Source organism: Lathamus discolor, chromosome 6 (genome assembly GCF_037157495.1).
Source record: "Lathamus discolor isolate bLatDis1 chromosome 6, bLatDis1.hap1, whole genome shotgun sequence".
NCBI classification, from domain to species: domain Eukaryota; kingdom Metazoa; phylum Chordata; class Aves; order Psittaciformes; family Psittacidae; genus Lathamus; species Lathamus discolor.
Window position 1 is genome coordinate 80304449 of NC_088889.1, and position 19267 is coordinate 80323715.

Consider the following 19267-nt stretch of genomic DNA (forward strand, 5'->3'; position numbering starts at 1 on the left):
CTCTTAATGGTCTGGGTGATCGAGGTCTGCCGTTGTAGCACCGGTCTCCTCACCTCATTGGGCAGGGAGGGTACACGTGTGTTGTCAGCTGGCATGCTCACGCTTCGCAGAAAGGCCTGGCGTCTCGTGGGCTGCACAGGAAAGTAGGAGGGGGTCAGTGTTCTCAGAATGATGCTCTACAAGGCCAGACATCTTGTGCAACATTTAGCTAGCAATTCAACAGCCACCCAACACCCCAAACATAAGCTGGGTGAGTGCAGTTGGGCAGCAAAACTAGGCTAACAAGGACTATGTTCATATTAGCCAGGAATGGCTCTGCAGAACAGAACAGTTAGCATCAAGGACACAGTACCTGTGTGCTGCAGTGGGTCTCAGTTCAGAGCAGCTCTAGCCTGGACCATCAACTGATGTCCATTTGTAGATGGGAGGATGTATTACACGAGTGCCTGCAACATATGCTCCCGGCTGTTTTCTAGCCAGAAGGAAACCAATCACACACTCCTAGACCACCCCACAAGGTGGAGAGAAGCACAGTAACTGAGATTTCCTTCATAAATTACTCTGGATCTGCACTAAAAGCCTGCGAGAGCTGTGAGTGGGTGTGTGCTGTAGCTGCTGCCTGATGCAGGCTAAGCAAGCTGGGAAAGTCACATCAGCTTTGTTCATAACCTAATCGTCTGGACACACTCCGGTCTAAAAGCTCCTGGCATGTCTTGGCTGATGTCACCTACCAAATATGACACAACTCACCAGACTGCTCTCAGCTCATACAACTGCCTCCTGACTCCCCAGGGCTGTTCTGGGCTAATTTTTCATCAGCTTGGCAGAGACATCATTTCCCATTTGTAAAATGCAGGCTGAACAGACTGCCCCTCTGGCAAGTGAAGCTCTCATCAACTGCTTTTCTGGTCAGTCTGCCTCAAGACTAATTGCTACTCTATCCCCTCTGGCCCAGAAAGTTAATAATTCCCACTAATCTTAACATGTTCTGTTAAGTTTTATGTGAAACAATGCACAGATACTCAGGCTGTAAGCCAAAGGAGCCCACTATGCACTCTTACCCTTACAGCCTGTGCTGGGCAAACTGGACCTCCAGAGAACATCAACTCCACCAGCTTCCATCCTAAGTACAGAGTATCTCTCCAGAGATTTCAGGTAAGAGAGCATCAAGAAAGCCTTAAATAAATTATTTGCAAAGTTTCAACCTGCACTGTTAAAATTCCTGTATTCCACTTCCTATCCTGCAGACTGAATCCTGATCACTTTTCCTCCAAGGTAAGACCAGAACCAGACTAGAATCCCTCAGATAACTGAAGTCTGTTTTAGTCCCTGGATTAACGAATGGCGAAGAGGCCAGTCTTTGCTATTCCAAGTGCAACATAAGTTCCTTCTTAAGATCCGCTTGTCCTCAACTCCCCTCCAGCTGTGTCACCCTCCATTTCTCTGATGGCTAAACCATATTTTCCCATAAGCAACTGAACCCAGGCACTGCACTCCAGCCATGGAGCTGGGCAGGAAGAACACTCTGGCTCTGCCTTCAGTGCAGGTAATCTCTGCTTCTGCAGTAAGGTCACATGAAGAGCTAGCAGTCACCCCACCAGGTCTCACCAGTATGCGAGAGCTTTTGCCACCTTGTAGCAGAAATTTCTGTTATTCTTCCTATACCCAGCATAAATACAGAAGTTTTTTGCACTGTTCCTATCAACCTATTGCCCCATCTCTACTTCACCATCCTTCAATTTTACTTATCTTTCATTCCAGATTATTTTCTTCTGTTCCTCATGCTGGTAACAGCTTTGAGTTGCCAGTAACTGTTCTTCTTCTGCTGTTACTGACAACAGCCTGTCATTATCTTGGCTATTCATAAGTCAGATTCATTCCCTGCTCATTTCAGTATAAACTCCAGCACTTCCAGACCCTTGTGTTTGTCTAAGGAGCCCTGCACTCCTCCAGTCCCCTTAAGAAATGCTTGTTTGAATACTTCACTCCCACATCCCTCAGCCAGGACACTTTTCACAATCCCCACATCCAAACAGTCACGTCCACTGATCTGAGTGCATCAGCCACCCACCCTCATCCCTCCCACAGCTCCTTCAAGGGGGAGTTAATTACCAATCATGAATTTACTCAATGGCTCGGCCCGTTCTCACGTGGTCTTATGACCTGCCATCACACACTGCATTTCTCTCAGCTGGGACTGCTGGAGACCACAGGCACAGGCATGATCTCAGTGCAGTGGGGCTCTGCAACCTATCCACAGCCCCACAAACCGTCCCTCCTGCCCCCAGCTCCTGTACCTGCACAGGCTGCGGCTCTTCTGGCACCGACACAGGCGCCGGCACTGGGATGTCCAGTTTCAACCATGGTGGCTTCTTCCGCTGTAAACTGCTTGTGCTGTCATGTCGCGCCTCCGACATTGTCCCACGTTTGTCCTCAGGCCTAGGAGAGGGGAGAAATCACAGTCAGGAGGGAACCAGGCTCATCCCTGACAGGGTAGTGCTGGCAGGGTCGAGCAGAGCCCGCTCCTCCAGGCTGCAAGTGATGGGACCCAAGCCCCACGTTGGATGACTTCTCAAAGTGCCTCATGAGGGTTCAAGCGTTACAGCTTGTGCCCATGCTGGTCAGCCAGGACCAGGCACTTAGAGGACACAGCACATTTCTGAAGCCTGCAGGACCCTGCGCCAGGTGCCAGAGACTGCAGTCACAAGCCTGACAGTCACCTCCCATTAAGATTTTTGCTGAGACTACTGTGAGATCCGGATTCCTTAAGGACCAGTCATGAATTAAATCTTAATAAGATCTGGATGCAGTCCAACCAGCTAAGTAACTGCAGTACCAAGAGCCACTGACCTCCCTCTAAAAACAGCCTGTGACTCACACAGGCACCACTGCCCACCCGAAGCCAAGCACCACACTCTCCTACCTACTACTCAGCAATTAGCAAGTGACCATCTCTCTTTGCTGGTTCTAATCTCTTTTAAAAAAGTAATCATTTTCTAGAAACACAAGAATGCACAGAGCAATGCAAGTATAGCACGAACATTAGAGAACTGGCACTGATCCTGAACTAAGAGTGGTTTTCATACATAAATAATAATGATACAGTATTTAAGTAAAAACCGCTGCGTAACCAAAATGCCAAAGCAACCAGAGTGACTTGCTGTCATCTTGCCCACTCTACTGTACTGCAGCTTCCTCCTGCTGTTAAGGTTGCACGCAGTGGGACAGGGACCATGCCACTTTCCGGCTTGCAGAGCAACTACTTTACTGTGCACCTCAGAGAAACAACTAAGAAAATGGATAACACTGGAAGGAGACCAGCTCAGATACCTCCACAGGTACCTTCCAACCTTAAGTTATTCTACCAGCCCACGTTTATTCTTCTGCTAGCACACACACAACAGTAAGCTAGTAGTGGACAGAATGTGTGCTGAATGGAATAAGTCATCCAATTCCCCCCCCTAGCTCCCCTCTTGTGTTGTCCTAGGCCACAGATCCCACAGGGGACAATAAAAAGAGATCAAGAGTCCCAGCCTCTTTCCCCACCGTGGTGGACAGATGGAATAAGCATGCAGTTAACTTAGCAGGCACACATGATTTGAAAGAGAGCATAAGAAAAGCTTTCTGTTTGCATTAAAACTCAGCATTTTTACATTGTTAACACAGTCAATTTATTTTAAATGCACAATGATTTTAATAGACAAGGATTCTTCCTTGAGAGTGGCCAAGTCCTAGGACAGAACCGGTGGCAGGGGGACCTCCATCCCTGGGGACATTCGGCACTCAGCTAAACTCAACTGCCCTGAGCAGCCTGAGCTATCTCTGCCTTGCACAGCAAGTGAGCCAGGCAACTTACACTGGTCCCTCCCCACCTAAATTAGGCACGAGTTCCCTGAAACACACATGGTCTTTCGTGGCGTTTCCACCCTATTCCCACAGCTCCATGCAGATGCTCTGCAAAGGGAGTCACACAAAGGGTGAAGCTTACCACTGCAGAAGATACACAGTGCAGGGGAAATAGAATAGGTCCGTTAACCTATGGGTTAGGAGGAGAGAATCTCATCTAAAAGGAGTTGAACACCAGCTGCTAGCTCAGTCACACAAGCCAGGCTGGCTGCCAGGAGCACTGTGCTCAGCTGAGCCAGAACGACAAAAAGGGAGGACCCAGCTGTAGGTGGATGAAGGTTGGGTTTCAGCAAATACCACAGGCCCCCAAAAGTCTGGGAATTCATGATCCAGCCTGTACAGACATGCCTTTCGTTCGTGCAGCACGGTCCTGTGTGCACAGACGCAGTGCCGTTTGTTGCAGGGACACAATTCCTTCCTTCCCTCCACCCCTAGCCACAGGGGTAACCAAATGCATCTGTTCTAATCTCCTATAAGATGAGAACAGTGAGAGTATATGCAGAACTCCTGCCTGCTCTTGGGAAGAGTAAATCCACTACCAGACAGCTTTCAGTCTTGCATACAAAATGGGCAAACTTGTCTTCATGGTGAGGTCAGAAACCAAAGCAGATTTCTCACACGTGAAGAACCCTCCTGCTGCAATGCATAGAGCTCAGCATTTACCCATGAGGATCATGAACACCACATCTTCCTGGGACGCTCTAATCCAAGACCAGCCAAGAGAGACAGAGCCACCATTCTAGCATGACCAAACACAACCTATTTTACACATGACCGTCATGACACAACTTAAGAGCTTTCTTTCCATACCTTCAAGGGCAAATTTGGAGCTTCTGAACTAGCACAGCTCTTTTTCCAGCATCTCTTCAATGAGTAGGCATTGCTCAACTTCCTTCCTGCCCACCTACAGAGCTGCCTTTGTGAGCAGGTGCTTTGGGAGTAAAGCATGCAAACTTGTACAAGATTTGCAGCTCTATCAAACAGGGAGGCCGAGCCAGGAAGGCAATGAATGAATCACTCCGGTATTGCCAAAAGCTGTCACAACAATGCTGCACTCTGTGACAGACTTCCCAATGAAATTTGTCTTCAGTCCCCCTTCAGTTCATGTATCCATCACACTGGCTTCATTGCATCCCCTGCAGACTAGTGCATGGGGATCTCCAGCAATGTACACTTCCAAAGAAGAGGACGGAGCATACATGCACTTGAGGTCAAGCCCATGGCTTTATGATTATCCCCAAAGCTGACTCAGCTTTGTTCCTTAGGCAAGAAGATCTCAAGATGAAACTCACATAGCTGACAGAGCAACAGACTGCTTTCTCTCAGTGTCAGCAGTTGAAGAGTTCTTTAAATAGCAAAGCATCAAAATACATATATAATAGTTGTGTAAGTGCACTCACTATTTAAAAACCAGGTGAGTTTCAAGGGTGACTGCAGAGTACTTAACTCAGCAGCAAGTCCTTTTACCAGTTTAACCTTTTTACTTACTAAAATGCTTATTTCCCAATGAGAGTGCAGTGAAGGCAGAGCTGTTCATCATTTTCAACTACATCTGTGCATTGGGAATGGCCAAAAAATAAGCTTTTCAAACACTTCAGATTAAACTTACAGCACTTGCTCTAGCAGGGCCTGATTCTCTGCACATTGTGAATACATGGCCACAGCACACATCACCAACTGCCTCTGACCCAGGCCACAAGAGGCTGGGATATGGACGCAAGAGGCAGGTCTCAGACTGAATGTGGATCCAACTGCACACACAGACATATAGACTAGCTGTACATAGATGGATAGCTGTGTACACAGATGGACAGTTGAACATAAGTAAGTCTTTGCAAGGCAGGTAACACTCCTTATTGCACCTGGCCCTCGCTCAAAGTGCTGCAGTCACTAATTTCTGTCTCAGCACTGCACTAAAAGCATATGCTGAGTTTCACACTAACTCCTTCCTTATTTTTAGGGGATACTGTTTCAGGATACAGTGTCCATGTATTTCATAGGACCAATGGGCTTTGTTTCAAAGTTGACTGCACTGACACAGATTTCATTTGAATGGTCCCATATCCCCAGTCCCAATTTATCAGTACTGTCCTAGCAAGTGTCTTCAAGAAGTCAATGACAGCAGCAGGATAGGAACATACACAGCACAACCATGCAAGGTCAGGCCAAGTATCCATCCAACACCAGTATCTCATTTCCAACATAAGATGCCTGGCAATGGGCACAGAGTACAGGATTACTCGACAGTCATCTCACAGGACAGAGTCACGCCATGTGCTATAAATAACTCAGAGGCTTCTTGTGCCAGAGATATCTTTGCATTTAACGGTTCTGTATCCATCTTCATATCCATCCAATGACTTCCACAATTTATCCAACTTATTTTTAATCCAAGCAAACTTTTTGTGTTCTTAACTGCATTCTTAACTGAGTTCCACAGCTGAAACACGTGCTATGTGATAAGCCATCTTCTTCAGCTTGTCTCTAAGTCTGCCATTTCTTGGGTTCACCTGATGCCCCGTAGCTCCTGGGCTAGAAGAGTGAACAGCTTTTCCCTACCCTTTTTCTCCATGCCAATCCCGACTTTGCAGATCTTTTCCATGTTCCCCCTACCATCTTCTCTTCCCACAAATACAGTGGGATCTACATCCAGCTGCTCAGTCCTTGGACAGGTGCTGTTTCAGACCTCTCACCTGTGCCTGTGGTTTGCAGCATCTCCCAAAGCCAGAAAGTGCTCCATCAACCCGGACATCAGCCAAATATCTTCATCCTGGGTAGGTGGAAATGTTCAAGCTTTCATCAACTGTCACTGGGACTTGACACTCAACTTTTGTAAACCCTCAGGGTAGCAATTCCAGCAAGTGGCATTGAGAGAGAAGTCTCCCCTATTACTGAAACCACACAAGAGCCATTGGAGACATGGGTAAGGAGACTGTCTGAAGAGATGGGAAGACATGGAATGGTCCAATACCTGCCTGGACTTCTCCTCCCAGTGCTGTCACAGTCCCAGTCCTGGTGCCACTACCTGCACTGCTCAGTCAGCTCAGAAGCTGTTCCCTCAGCATCACAAAACTGAGGAATCCAGAAACACAAACTCTTCTCCAGCTCACAGGCTGAACACATGGCACGTGCAGATGTAGCTTCTTCTCACTGAGCAGCTGCGTGTACAGCCCTGGTAGCAGCACACAAATGACTAATGAAGTCCATTTCAATTAAAATAAACAAACAAGAGGGAAAAAAACCTTGTATATTGCAGATACTCTGGGAAAGTCATCTTCAAAAGCTCCATGCCAAAGCAAGGTCACAGTACCAATACAAAAGCCAAATCCACCATACTCTGGGTCAGGCTCAGAAAGGGAGAGCGCATTAAATTCCAAAGCTGGCACATGATCAAGAAAAGCTGCTTAGTGAAATCCACTGACCCAAACAGAGAAGGAAAAGTCTTGTACAGAAGCCTGAGCTTGCTCCTAAAACTGACAAGCATCTCAAATACATGCAGCAATTTGCACCATCATTTCAAAGACAGACCATCCTTCCATTTAAACAGACAGCTGAAGCTATTCCCATACTGACTTTTTCTTCCAAAATTTCCATTTTACCATCATTCCCATTTAAAAGAAAGCTTTTTTAAAGAAACAAAAAACCCAAAAAACATTCCAAATGAAAAACAAAACAAACATTTAATTCAACCCTAGTACACAAAGTGCATCATCTGCTTTTCCCAACATCATCTGCCCCTTTCCAGCACTGCACATGCATGTTCTTACAGACACCCTCAGGAGGTAACAGACACAAGGGCTATTCTGCTGCAATCCCATCATCACTTCCAGCTGTTTTCCTCCATTTTTAAAACCCCAATCACCGCAACAGCTATATTTGCAGTGCCTGCTATGCAGAGTTCCAGGCACATCCCGTGTACCTGCGGAGGTGAAGGGGTCTGCCCATGCAGCTATTCTGGTTGGGGCACACCAGCAGGCATCTGGCTGAAGGGACAGCAAAGAAACCAGGACCCTAACGGTGATCTCCAGACAGAGTGAGTCAGGGGAGGCAGCAGGCTCTGGCTGTGCCTCTCTCTGCATGAGGATTTCTGCTGGCACAGCAGGGAAAAGGCAGAAAGTCCAAGCAGAAGAGGATCAGTGGGGTTTCAGTCTCGTGGCTGCCAATAAAACCATCTAGCATGGATTAGACCCGGCAAGTTACAAATAGTATCTCAAACAACAGGCTGGAGCCAGACCTTTAAAACAAGCCAGTGGAGGGGCTGAGGGCAGGCAGGGACGGGGAAGGTAGAATAGGCCTGTGAGCCTACACTCTTGAGAGCTATCAAGGGCACAGCAACACCCAGGCTTTGACTGAGGCCACCACCACGTGCCACCCTAAGAAACTACCTGGGAAATGAAACAAGGCCATCAGCACTGCTCTGACATTGGCCCTGTGCATGGCTCTCTCCTGCTTTCCTGACCGTCGCTGCTGAGCTCAGAGGACATGCCATGAGGCTTTCCACACCCACAAGCTGCCAAGCAGAAGCTGGGGTCTGAGCAATCCACAATCTGAGCACAAGCCTGGCAGCGGGCTAGGCAGACACACTGCCCTTTCAGCCCTCCACAGCAGGGAGCTGGCAGGACTGCCATTCCCACACACTGCCCACTGCCCCTCTCACTGCCCTCTGCTGTGCACAAGCTGTGCTTGAGTGATGGTAGAGAGTGATGCTGCCTACAACAGCCTGCACCAAATCACACAGGCAACAGTTTCCCAAGGCCCTGCTTTCTGCTTGAAAGCAAACCAATTTGACAGCTAGCTGCTTCCCAAAAAGCAGCCTTGCCTTATTCCAGTGAGCCACTTCAAGGTGTTTTACCAACACAAAATTAACCCCAGTTAATTATTGCCTCTTGATCTGGCATCCTGAAGAAGCTCAGACAATTTCAGATAAGCTCTGTGCAACCTGAGAGAAGAAGGGTAGGACCAGCCTATTCAGTGACAGCTCGGCATGATATATCACGCTGAAATATCAAACTACAGCCCGAGCCATTGTTCCCAGCCCTCCTCCATCCCCAGCCTCGCAAATTGGTGCTTGGGGAACTGAATTTGCCTCCTCTGGAGAGGGACCAGACAGGACTGGGGAATAGCCAACTTCTTACTAAAAGACATAGTTTTTCTGCAGGCCACATTGGAAAAGCCTGACCCTACCCAAGTCTCTCATACTTTATGCCAAAGTAGAACATGGAAGAAATTGATCTGGGATAGTAACAGCTTTTGAGCAGGCTCCGACAGAACAGAGACCTTCGCCTTGTACAGAAGGAATTAAAAGGCACGCAATCTTCCTGCTGAGAGCTTTGTCTTCAACCAGTGCTCTAGAAAGAGCTAGAACAGGAGTTACACACTTGAGCAGGTGCCCCTAAAACCAGCGTGCAAGTATAGAATGGAAAAGCACCACACTAAAACAGAACTGCACCAGCAGGAACCCACTACAGTGGGGTGAATGCTATAGGGAAGGTCTTTAACTTCGGTGGCTACCCAAGTAACCAAGGCAGCAGTGAGGAATCTCATCATGAACCACTTAGTTTAATTAGCTGAGAAATACCAGAAGAAACTTCCTGGCATGGAAGAGGTCAGGCAGACCCCTAGACAGAAAATTGGAAGTCATGTTAGAAAAAACCCTAAGGGTTTGGATGTCATGCAAAGCCTTGTAGAATGGAACTGATATGCAAAAGGCACATCAGGAGTGCAAAGCTTCCATGTGGGACCCACTGAACTTGGAGAAGGTTCAGCTATATACTAAGCCAGAGGGTTTTAAATATAGGCAATAAAAACATCTGCCAGCGAAGTCTGAACGTATGTAAGCCAATCCCATGAACAGGAAAACACGATGCCCCTTTGAGCAACCAGTTTTCTTCATTTTCAGAAAAAGATGCGGGTCATGATGGAAATCAACCATAAATTAGCTCCTACTGGAATGCCAGCATTAAAAGCTTTCAAAGCAGTTTCACATGGGACCTGAAGGGTACCCATGTCTGGTGCCTTCATGCAGAAGAGAGTAAAAAAAAAAAAAAATCTTCTGGTCCTTCTTAATGCCCAGATCTGCAGTTCAACTTCTCCAAATATAGGTAAAAGACAACCCCCAACTTCAGCCTGCAAACACACAGACAACAGACTCTGATCTTCCAGCCCCTTTATTTGCAACAGACAAACGGCAGAATAGTAACAAGAACACAGAAGCCAATGCTCAAAATTCAAGCTATAAAGTTGTCACAGCCACTTGAAAGAGATGCGAACCAACAGGAAAAAGCAGTGCCCCAGCCTGTGTTGCCCCCTTCTTGTGCTGGCACAAGCATCCCTGCAGCTGTTGGGTGATCCACACTGGGAACCAGCACATATTAGCTCAGCAAAGAAAACGGTTTGTTCCAGCACAAGCTCCTTCCCTCATCCAAGTCACCACACGGCTCCACAAACACTTGTGCCAGCAAAAGGAAAAGGGAAGAAGCAGGAACAGAAAGAGCAGCTGGAGCCAAATGACTGGACAGCTTCTCCAGGCAGCACGGTTCAAAGCTGTCATGAAAACACAGCCAAAACCTCACACTTCCCACTGTACTACGAGGGAGGTGGTAGGTTCTGCGCCTCTTCAGGCTTAAATAATCTGAGGAGTACCCTCAGTACAGGTATTAAGTGCAGCAGGAATAAAATACTACTACATCACCAGGGGGTCATTAAAAGGGAAAAACATCCAAACCATCCACAGATTTCTCTAGAGCTGACAGCCAAGCTTCCCACATGGACAGCTTCCATAAAAGAGTTCCCATTTCCCTTGTTCACCTATGGCCTGTGACACCCACAAAGGAATAAGGTGGAAGGGAGCCAAGTAGAGCAGACTGGGCAGTGGGGCTGCCTTTTCCATCTCCTAAGCATGTGTGACACAGAAGCAGGTTCACAGCACTACCCAGCATGCCGGTGCACCAGAGCCCATGCAGGGCACAGGTGATGCACAGTCAGCATACAACAGAGATACAACCTACCTATATACCAGTAAGGGGAACTGTCTGAGCATAAAACATAATCAACAATGTGGAGAAAGCAATGGAAAACCTGGAGTACTCTGGCATCTTCATCCTGTTTGTGTTTCTCCATGAACACACCCCGCAGCTTTGTGGAGAACACCAGCCTGCCACCACACCACCAGCCACATTTCAGGCAGCCACATGCAAACACTCCAGTCACAGTATGCCACTTACAGGCTACATCTGGGCAGGGACTGATGACGATACCTGCTAATAGCTTCAGTGACAGTACATCAAGCATAGGGGACAGGAAGCCAGCACTGACCAGTACTTTCATTCCTTATGGAAGTCAGCACTGCCTGGTCCTCAAAAGGAGCTGGTTTCCACCTAGAGATCCATTACCAGCTACCAGATGGCTGATGCATCTCAGCATGTCTACGCAAGAAGCCAGGATACTACTGCTGGTTCAGTGCCACAGTGAATGTAGCCAGAATGGATAACAAGTATAATCACATTAACAAGTCAAATATTAACAATTCCAATTATAAACAACTGACTGACAACACTGAAAGTATATGCAGAGGAAGGATCACATACACAAGCCTTGTTCTTGCACCCTATTCAGGGCTAAAGGTAACCACAGCTCCCTGTTGGGTTAGCAGTGCTTGTGCTGAGCCAGCAGAGCCCTTTGCGCTAGGGTCCCCAACAGCCCCAAAGCACAGTTTTCTTAGTACCCTGCCTTGGTCTACATGTCCTGCAGCTCCTCATTAACAAAGAAGCAGGAAAAAGTGATCACAGAAACTATTTTAGTACACATTTAACTCATTGCAACAATTCAATGGACCTCCAGAAGCTGCTGTTCCAGATTTATTGTCACTACTGGTGAAAAAGATGCACTGTAGAGTACTGGCTGATCCACAAGTACCATGGATGCATTGGTCCAGGTCACTGCCTCAATTATACAGCAAGGTAAGATTCACAAAAATGTTTTTGTCAGGGCAAAAATTTGTGCTGGCCAATTCTGTCATGACCCCACATTAGGAAACAAAAGACAAAGCTGACAAAATCCTACCACTGTATTTTAACAAAGGTATCATTTCTCTTTGAAACTCTGCAATTGTAAGTTTTTTTTCTACCAACTCTCCTATTCAACACAAGTACCATAAAGGTCGAGGACACAAGGAAAGCTAGGAACTGGTTTGACTCTGAAGACACCAGTAAACACTGGCTCTGATGCTTTTGGGAGAGTTGCTGCCTGTGCACCTACCTCAAGAGCAAATTTTTGGTAAAGTAATGCCTCTTACTGATTACATTGTTCATTTACAAAATATGACATCAATAAACACTGATAGAAAAGCAACTGCCAAAACTAGCAACCTCCCCTAAAAAGATCACAATACCCCAAACCAAAAATTATCCTAGACCGAAAGCCACCCAACCTCTATGGCAGTCATGGTACTAAAAGCAGCTAAGAATCACTGTTGTGCTAAGTAAAAAGACCTCACTGGCAAAAGAGATCAAAACTGCCACAAATGACAACATTTCCTATGGAAAGTTACATAAAGCCACACTGAATAACAATCTAAAAAAATCTTAAGAGGAAATAACAATAACAAACCCTGGAGCCACCAGAAGACAGACTTTATATTCAGGAAGGATGGAAGCCATTCAGGCTAGCTCTCTTTGCATGTTCCTTTGAAACTCAGAGCATCTTCACTCACCATCACACACCTGCTTTCTCCAACACAACCATAGTTCTGTTCTCCTGAATCCAAGTGAGAGAATAAGCCTGCATCCACCAGCAGTGCCCACAGCAATGATACCCAATGGAGATACTTCAAAGGAACAATTAAATAGCCAGGGACTCAGACCAGAGCTGGTTTGACTGGAGCTGCTCTTCCTAAGCATTAGCTGATTAACCAGGACACAGGTGAGCTACCCTGCCACTCTGATGCTCTAATTCCTCCTCCTGCTAGTGCTCGGCAGCTGGCCACATGCTATCTCCTACTTTGTCTAACTGGCAAGCAGTTGCAGGAAGAGCTTGTCTTGCTCTGCAGGTGTGGGTACACGTATGTGCATTGGTGCATACCCAATGTACCAACTCATTTGTAACACAAATGGAAATAATCATGATTCTAATGCTGTGTTAGAAAAAAAATCCAAGTGAACCGTACTTCTTCAATCCAAGTGAATGGCATGTTCTGTCTCACTGTTCTCCCTGAAATCACAGCCCCAGAGCAGTCAGAGAAAAGGAAGGTACACTCACAGCTTTTGGCAAAACAACTCAGCCTGCTGTCTTCTGCAGTCCATTTTAAAGCACTGGGCTTTGAACTCAAGCAACAGAGAAACATACCTCCCATGTGCTGATTGCTACAGGGCAATAACTCCTGAAACAGGGAAGTGTATTCGTCAACTGAGCCGTCTGAGCCCTCAAGATTTTAAAATTCAAGCTGTTAAAACTTTCACTGAGTCAAAGACAAGTGCTAGACCTGTAGAACAGTAAAAGCTGCATCCTGCACAGCTTCAGGATGACCTCATACGGATTGTTCCTTTTTAAAGGAAAAAGGAACCCAACAACCTTCAAAGCAGGACTGCTGCTGACCAGCAGAGCAAGGGGCTGTCTCTCACTGAAGTGGAAACAGGAAGAGGAGGAGGTGGCAAAGGTAGGCTTTCCAGAAAAGGCAAGACTGGGCATGTCTTGATATCTCTTCTCCCCTTGGGAACACTGTACTGTGCCAGGGAAGTATTTTGCAATGATACTTCTTAGTTCACTGAGAAGAAATTACATTTCCTTTAATAATTACTGACTGTTTTAGAGATGCTCAGATTACTAAGGCCAGATCTGTTTGTCGCTAAAGGCCCCAGAATTTGAGACCAGGTCTATATCACAATAGTTCTAACATTTCTATGCTATGCAAAAAGTAGATTTCATTACAGTTGAAACAAATGGTTTATCTAACAGAACTGAAGAGTGCACCCAAAGGAAATTTCATCAAGCACAAGCCTTATGTTAATCTGACATTTGCTGTCTCTGCAGCAAACAGAGCACACAACCAATGAAACTTTCAGTCTATAGCTTTAGGAGATTTAACAATACAGATTAACATGAAGAATAAGCTCTCTACCTTCACCAAGCAACAAACAGCCACTGGTCATTACTCAAAAGGATTTTATTATAGTATGGATTTTTTTTTTTTTCCAAAAAATCAGCTACTAATTTGTTCATTTGGCATTTTTCCAACAAACATTAAAAACCAAACAAATTCCCAAACACTTCCTCGTTCCGACAGCACCATGAACTAAAACAACAGGTAGGAGAGATGTGATCTTAAGGGAGCTTCAACCAGCCCTGGACAGCAGCTAGATGAGCTGGACCCCCCCCCCCAAAAAAAAAAGGAACAAGCAATCAGAAACCCCTGAAGTTCAACTAACAAGGACACAATAGGCAATCTCAGCACAGACACAATTCCCACCGCTCCCTGCGGAAACCTCCCTCTCTCAGGGTTGCCCCTAGATCTTCCCAAGGGCTCAGTCAAGCCTGCTTGTGAAAACACGAGGCCGGCAGGGAAGCCTTGCCCACCCCTTGTGCTGTGTTGAACTGAGGGTCTCTGTGACTCCATACAAGCAGGCCTGGATGACAAGAGCACACATCACACACTAAACCAGTCTGGGGTTCTTCAAGGACACAGGAGTAGAGCTGCCAGCCTGACCATGGGAAATAATAGATTCATTTCCTTCCAAGGCTAAATAACAGTGCGAGATCTGTGCATTTCAAGTCCATTTCATTCCAACAAGATGATGATAAAGCTAGAGTTGAAGCCCAGTACATCTTCAGCTGAAAAGAAAGGAAACTAATCCACCTCTGAGCTCAGGGAACATGTTAAGGAAGAAAACAATCCTTGAGTTTAAGTATTTCTACTGAAACTAGCTGTATACTGGCAACAGGCAGATGGCTGCAGGAAAAGAAATTAACAGAAGTGTCATGTTGGGTCACAACTAGCACTGGAACCTCTGAGAATGGCACATGGTTCCCACAGGATGCCTGCAGAGATAACTAAGGAAAAAAAGGCAGGAATCACAAGGGAAGAATCTTATCAAAGCGTTCTGCTGGATAAAAACTCTAGAGATATAGACAGAGAAACATCAGGATCTTCAGCTCACAGCCAGTCCCACTCAGCAGGCAGCATCCCCAGCAGCTCATGGGTGCTCTGCCAACCTCTTTGCTGGATACACTAAATGGAAAACAACCTGGGACTCCTGGTCACGTTGCCCATCTCGGGCCTTCAGCACTAACCAGGCTGTGTTTGCATTGGAGGGAGATCCAACACACTGAACGGAATCAAACTTTTACTAATTATATCTGAGCATGAGGGCTCTGTGCCCAGAATAAACTGTCCTATCATGCCACACTCAGCAGACCCTGCCTCTGCCGGCGGAACATGCCGGGACTTGCTGGCTACTCTCTGAGGCTGGATTCCAGAGCGACAGGACTGATGACCCCAAGAGAAATTCCTAATCCTGCCTTAAGATCTCACTTAGCTGCAGCCTCAATGCAGTCCCTGTCACAAAAGTGAAACGAGACATCTGCCAAGTCCACTGAGGAGGTGCTGGCCCCTTCCATGGGACATTAACCCCCGACTGAGGTGACACATCAGGGCCACGTGCTCTCAGCACCCAGCCACAGGAAGGACGAGCTTGCTGAAGAGGTGCCTGCTCTGCTCTGCGGGCAAGCAGTGCTCTCCACATCCAAAGCTGCGGCTGAAGCCTACCCAGCACAGAGCAAGACATTCCTGAGACAGGGGCCAGCCCATGGCTTTCCCCAGAACCTGAAAAGCCAGTTTGTAGGCAGATCTCTTGCAAGTGTTATTGCTCAAAAAAAAAAAAAAAAAAAAAAAAAGAAAAAAAGGGCCTGTCATGGGAAGTCCCAGAGCAGAACTCGTTCTGTGGGAGTTGCTTTTACACCGGGCAGCGCTAAACTCCTTTCACAGGAACGCACAGAAGCAGCACACTGCTGACACACGACCACACGTGAGAGCTGCTGCCTTTCGGGGGGCTCAGGGCTGATAAGCACAGATATCATAACGAAGCTAGGGACCTCATTCCAAATCCACAGCACCTCGTGGGAGGGTGGAAGGGTTCCAGCTGAGGAACAGCAGTGTCCCCATGTGCATGCACACAGTGGAGACCTGGGCTGCCCATCAGTAGCCACGAGGATCCAAGGACACAAGAGGGATGCAGCAGAAGGGAGGGGTGATAGCTGTTGTTAGAGCCACAGCTGGGGTAACAAATAAAAGAGCAGAGAGGTTTCAGGCAGATAAGGCATTTTGTGAAGTCCTTTTAACAATCAAAACTTGAAGGAAGGAAGGAGGTACCTGAAAGTTCACCTGTTTCTTCCAACTATATCAACTGATCTAACAGAAGTTATCACCTCCTCTTGCAAACCCTGCACCACCAAGAGAGAAGAGCTAGAGAGCAACATTATATACGCACTGGGGTCAAAACCTTGTTCTCCTTCCAAGGGTCTGCTCCCCAGCTCAGCACAAGTGGGCCCTTTTTACCTCGGCACAAAGGCAGCTACTTATCTTCGCTGCTCTATCAGCATTGCTGCAGTTAACAACCTGTGTTCCTTCCACATCTTATGCTTCATTCAGAAGCACCTTCAGCTTTGCCGCCCTGTCCCTTCCCATTACGTGTGCCTATTTTTTCCTTTGCTGTAGAATGCACAGCTTTCTTCCCAGAGGAAATTAGCAGCCATGGGGACAAAAACAGGAAGAAAGGAAACAACTTCCTGCTTGCTCTGAGACCCGGCCTGGAGACATCCCTGACCAGCACCATGCATCGTGCCACGAAGCCAACCTGCAAGAGAATCAGCGGCCAGAACCACATAATGCACATGGACAAGAACTGAGCAAAACCCATTTGTGCTGCTGCTCACCTCTCCCGAGCTACACGAGAGAAAAACACAACTTAAAATACACACAAGGGGCACTTTGGCACCTCGCTATGTGCGTGTGGACAGGCTGCTCCCTGAGGGGCCCGAAAGGACTCATCACTGAGGGTGCAATCCTGCAAAAGCTTTACTCACAAGCTGCTGTGATTCCCCGCTTCATGCCAGCAGTGCACAGTGTGAACAGTCAGTTCAGGGACTCGATCCAGAGGAAAAGCAACCTTCACGTATAAAAACCAGTATGTTTTCCACCGGATCTGCTCACAAAGCAGCTCCCAAAACACCGGTGCCAGCATCGCGGGTGGGAACGCGTGGCAAGGGAAGGGGCTGGAAAAGCCTTTCAGCTCCAGCGTGGGCTAGGACCAGCTGAATGAGCCATGGGCACGCACCTTCACCTACACATCAGGCTCACCAAACTCCCGACAACCAAAGAACCATGGATGAGATGGACAGCGAGCTCCCACAGGTCTCCTTGCCTGCGGCTGACAGGGCCGGCTCCCCACCTGAGGCACCGAGACACGGCGCAGGCCGCTGAGCCTCACCTCACGGGGTGGGCGACGGTGCCCGGTGAGGGCAGTTTTCCGAGGGCTTCTCGCTGCTGGCAGGGGCCGGGGCCGCCACCTCAGGGCGCCGGCCTTGCCCCCGAGGCTCGCCGAGGGCCGCTCCCTGCCCGGCTGCGGCAGCGCGGTCCCAGGCAGGGCACAGCCCTCGGTGTCCCGCGGGGCTGCCCCTCCCGGCCGGGCCGCCAGCAGGGGGCTGCCGAGCCGCGGCTGAGGCGGCCGGGCCGCGGGACGGGACGGGACGGGACAGAGCCGCCACTCACGTGTGCGCCGCGTCCCGGGGCAGCCCCGGCCCCGGCCGGAGCCTGCCTCCCCCACCCCGTCCCCACGTCTTCCCCGCTCAGGCTCCGCGGTCCAGCACTCACCGTGAACGCGGGTGAAGCGCAGCGGCGAGCCGCCGCTCGGGTCGGGCCGCCCCCCAGTGCGGCTTAAGGGACCGGCGCCGCCGAGCTCGGCCCGTGTAGGGCGCGGAGACTCCTCCCCCGTGCCAGGGGCCGGCCGGCCGGGCACGCCATTCACAGCCGCGGCATGCAAATTGGTGACGGGAACCGTGCCGGGTTTAGCGGCGTGAGTCCCGCCGGGGAGCTGCCAGCGCCCGGGGCCGCGGGACGACGCATACCGCCCCGCCGCCGCCCTGACTCACGGCGGAGGAATGCGCCGCGCCGGGCGGAAGCCACCGGCCCGCCCGCGGCCCCCGCAGCGCGGCCCCGGCCCGCGGCCCCCGCCTCCCCGCCGCGGGGTCGGGGTCCGCCTCGTGGTGGGCGTCGTCCTGCGGAGCGCGCAGCCCCCGAGCCCCGGGCGAGCTGTGGCGTGCGGCTGCGGTCCCGTTAGCCCCGAGCCCGCGGGGCTGCTCTCCTGGCTGCTGGAAGCTCTGCTGCCCCTGAGCGCTGTGCCCGGCGGCAGCCGGGGTGATCCCCGTGCGGGCTGCCGCGGGCCGGAGTCACTCTCAGTGCTGCCGGCGGGGACAGGCACTGCTGAGCTCCCAGGCCTTGCCCCTGTCCCACTGGCACCCACGGGGGCTCTCAGGGCTGAGCCTCGCATGGGTGGCATGCGCTGCCGTCACACAGCACAGCTAATGCTTGGCAGGGTTGCACCTCGCTCTTCCTTGCTGTTTCACGGTACTTTACCTGTTCATTGCCTCATTCACCCCCACACTTAAGTCCTGTGTTTCCCATCAAGTTCTTCACACCTCCTCCTCCAGTCATGTGGTTACCCTATCATCCCTTCTCTAAACTGTCTCTTTCCTCCCAGCTTAAACATTTTCCCCTTCTGGATGGCATCCTCCCACCTCAATTGCTTAGCCGTCCTCGCCTTTGTCCTGGGATCCTTCCCAAAGGTTTCCCCATCCGTCCTCTCCAGAGCATTGGTCAGCACGTATTGCTCACGCAGAGGTTTGCTAGATTTCTGGCCAAGCCTGCAGCATGCACACCCCTCTCCAGCAGTTTCCCAACCCACAGCTGCAGATGCTTTTAATATCAGCAATAACTGGGGGGGGGGGGGCGCATATTCCCTGCCATCTTATTGCGTCTTCCCTGCCCACCCGCACGCGAGCGGAGCGGGAGAGCTGCTGTTGCAGAGGGTGAGCTCATCGGTACCGCACCCACTCCTGCCCGCGTACCGCAAAGGCACCCGCGTGTCTAAGGCAGCCCCCAGAGAGCCCTGCTAACTACAGCGTGTCTCATTAGCTAATGAGCCAACACATATCAGCCCCAGCTTGTGCTGGCCAAGCTGGAGACCAAACTGCACACAGAACCCTGACCGTCCGCAAAGCTTAGCAGGCACAAATTGTTTTCAGATGTTTCTACCACATAAACAAGGGGAAGAAGCGTCCAGTAATGTAACGGAGCAGAGATGGACTCAGAGGG

General features: G+C 49.3%; 1 protein-coding gene across 7 annotated transcripts in view; it reads right to left on the bottom strand.

The window, feature by feature from the left end:
• Positions 1-18782, bottom strand: part of RHBDF1 (rhomboid 5 homolog 1) — a 39351-nt gene extending 20569 nt beyond the window's left edge. For 2 of the 7 annotated variants that reach the window (XM_065684013.1, XM_065684017.1), the window contains exons 1-3: positions 6600-6671; positions 2298-2439; positions 1-131 (exon numbers count right to left, since the gene is read on the bottom strand). In XM_065684013.1, coding sequence (XP_065540085.1) covers positions 1-131; positions 2298-2439; positions 6600-6658 — 332 coding nt within the window. In that variant the 5' untranslated portion in view covers positions 6659-6671. Of the gene's footprint in view, positions 132-352; positions 2057-2297; positions 2440-6599; positions 6672-17384; positions 17500-17767; positions 17948-18529; positions 18549-18690 lie in introns of those variants that run through there. The other 5 variants (XM_065684019.1, XM_065684014.1, XM_065684018.1 and 2 more) reach the window with 5 other exon arrangements.
• Between the last annotated feature and the right edge of the window lie 485 nt (positions 18783-19267).